This window comes from Mastomys coucha, unplaced genomic scaffold (genome assembly GCF_008632895.1).
Source record: "Mastomys coucha isolate ucsf_1 unplaced genomic scaffold, UCSF_Mcou_1 pScaffold1, whole genome shotgun sequence".
Lineage (NCBI taxonomy): Eukaryota > Metazoa > Chordata > Mammalia > Rodentia > Muridae > Mastomys > Mastomys coucha.
The window spans coordinates 28,351,436-28,354,191 of record NW_022196891.1 but is presented as its reverse complement, the minus strand read 5'-3'; the positions used below and the strand labels follow the sequence as shown (position 1 = coordinate 28,354,191).

The window sequence follows — 2,756 nt, the reverse complement described above, 5'->3', positions numbered from 1 at the left end:
GAAAGAAAGAAAGAAAAAAAAAGGGGGGAACAAAAAATTCTTTTAGAAAACAATACTACTGTTTTGTGGAATTCGGGGATGTTTTAGAGGTGCTCCCGAGCCACCACCAAGCGTGGTTTAGCATTAAAAGCACAGTGCAGGACCACACCCAACCTGTAGGTTGAGAATGAGAAAGACAAGTTTCCTTCAAGTAATCTTTACTTATTTTAACTTTCAATAGCCACCCATTGGGATAGTTGGTTACAAAGTTAAATGAGCTGGAGTAGTAGTGTCTCACCTTTTGGTGTCTGTTTCCTAATCCTAAGTATAGTATTTTGAGTTGGTGGTACAGTTTGCTTAGTTTTCTTTTTCTTTTCTTTTCTCTACAGGCAGGGTTTCTCGGTGTAGCCCTGGCTGTCCTGGAACTCACTCCGTAGACCAGGCTGATCTCGAACTCAGAAATCCGCCTGCCTCTGCCTCCCAAGTGCTGGGACTAAAGGCTTGCGCCACCAGCACCCAGCCCGTTTGGTTAGCTTTCTGTCCCCAAAGTACTCACTATAACCTGGGACTGTCATACTGGCTACTTCCCAAATCTTACAGAACTCACAGTAATTTGGAGGTGCGGGTTGGAACAGAATGGTAAAAGCAAGCGGGTAGGTAACTCATCCTCCACAGTTCCAGCTCACGAGTGGGAGGAGTATGCAGTCCCAAACCACCACCAATAGGAGATTATCTTGTCAAGGAGACATAGTATGGCACAAAACCGCTGCCAGATGCAAACCTCTCCTTGGTATTAGGATACTCTCGATACCCACACTTGAAATGAAGAATTTAAACTGTAAAACACTCCAGAACTAAAGGCAATGGGGCCAGGGAAAAGCTCCTTTACAAGTAACATGTACTGACTCTTGGCTTGGTCTCTGTCCCCTCTCTATCCCTCAGGCCTCAACAGATTGAACTAAACCACACCTTCCACTCGAGGCACATTCTATACAACAGCTCTGGAGGACATTGAAGGAGAGCCCACCGAGTGAGAGGAAACCGAAAACTTCTTGAAGCCATGTGAATAAAAGTCTGATCGCTAGCGGATCGGAGTCCATAAGATGTACAATTTACATCGCTCGGGGGAAGAGAGGGTTACAGAAGTAGCAAGATACGTGTACTGCGGGGTGAGAGGGAACGAGAACCACACGGGATTTGGGTCGCACGGTTAACGCGCACGTCCCCGGAGGAAGGGCATTTATTTGCAAGCGGTGGGAAGAGAAAACTTGGGGTTAATGCCTTCAGAACTATTGAGTGGGAGAGGCCGTGGCCCTTATTTTTCGGGGCTCAGTGTCAAAACTCACTTTTGCCCCATGGGGAAAAGAAAGCGTGGGTCCCGCCCAGGCCGGGCTAGGAGGCGGGGCCTGCCGCGACCCCGAGAATGGAGGCGGGGCCAGGCAACTCGCTCGCCAAGACGCTAAGCCGCCCCAAGCCTTGGGAGGACCGGGCCCGGCGTGTTCGTACCCGGGTCGGCCGCAGGCTCCAGCAGGGCCCAGGGGTGCGGCCTACGGTGTGCCTGGTGCGCGCCAGGCCCACGCTAGGGCCATGGCGGAGCTCCGGGCGGCCGCGGAGCCGACCCGGACCCTGCGGGGTGGAGGCGGCGCGCACGGGCGCGCCGCCGCCACCCTGCGCGCCGCCGAGCACCCACGCGCAAGGGTGTGCGCGGACCCCAAGAGAAGGCCGCGCGTGGTAGTCAGGAGCACGACTCCAGGCCCGTTGCCCGGGTCCTTCGCCACTCACCCCAGCCCGTTCAGGCCGCCCCGGCCCTTGGACTCCGCACTGACCTGACAGGCCGAGACATGTTCGCTGTCGAGGCGCGACCAAGTCGAGGAGCAGAGGACCAGGACCCCCCTCCCCGCGCACTCGGCGCCCCACCCCCCCGCTCCGGCCGGCGGGGCCGCTTCTGCCGAGCCCCGAGCTGCTGGCTTCTCTGAGTCCGCGACTGCTTGTTTCAGGCCCCAGGATCTGACGAGCCCCCCGCTCCCCCGTCTCTTCAAAATGGATGAATCAAACCAGCCGAAAATGCGCCAAAGCCGCGGTGCAACCAAACCCCGTAGGATTTGTGCGCTCCGCCCCAGCACGCCCGCTCATTGGTGACTTCTGTCAGATGCGCCCTAGTCATTAGTCCATTTGAATCATCACGCCTTCCAGCCCCGCCCCGCTCCCGGATAGGCCCCGCCTCCTCCATGGGGTCCTGTTAGTCAAGATGCGCTGAGAGCGCACGGCCGCAAAACAAAAATGGTCGCCGATTGCCCGCCCCCTGGCTTCCACGACAGACCTGCAGATTCGGCTTGGGTTATTTATCTTGGAACCCCTGCCAAATAACCTGATTCATATAGAGTTCACCGTGGACTAGGTGTTTCTGTAATGGATTTAATTTCTCTTGGCTTAGTTATTTTGCAAATCAGCTAATTGCAAGACTCGTGGCATAGGCAGCAGATTCGTCACTTAAGAATTGGAGGGAAAATTCTTAGGTTCAAAAATTTGACCTTAATCTTAGAAATCCTGTACTCTGGCTTCAGCGTTAACCTCCCAGAGCTCAGCCACTCAGCTGAAGTTGAGAGTTCTCTTCAAAAGGAATATCTTCTATCCAATCTGATCTTGGAGAGGTACTTCACACTCATTAAAATCTCAATTTCTGACATTAGCATTTCAAAGAGAAAAGGGTGAATGATGTTTAAGAGGGAGATTGGTGACAAAACACTTGCTTCAGAATTCTAAGTCCACCACTTAGT

At 53.6% G+C, this 2,756-nt stretch overlaps 1 protein-coding gene across 2 annotated transcripts in view; it reads right to left on the bottom strand.

Annotated features, from left to right (window-relative positions):
* Nucks1 (nuclear casein kinase and cyclin dependent kinase substrate 1) overlaps positions 1-2,074 on the bottom strand; it is a 27,249-nt gene extending 25,175 nt beyond the window's left edge. The window contains exon 1 of one of the 2 annotated variants that reach the window (XM_031382018.1): positions 1,806-2,074. In XM_031382018.1, coding sequence (XP_031237878.1) covers positions 1,806-1,822 — 17 coding nt within the window. In that variant the 5' untranslated portion in view covers positions 1,823-2,074. The remainder of the gene's footprint in view (positions 1-1,805) is intronic. The other variant, XM_031382012.1, reaches the window with a different exon arrangement.
* Positions 2,075-2,756: the final 682 nt, after the last annotated feature.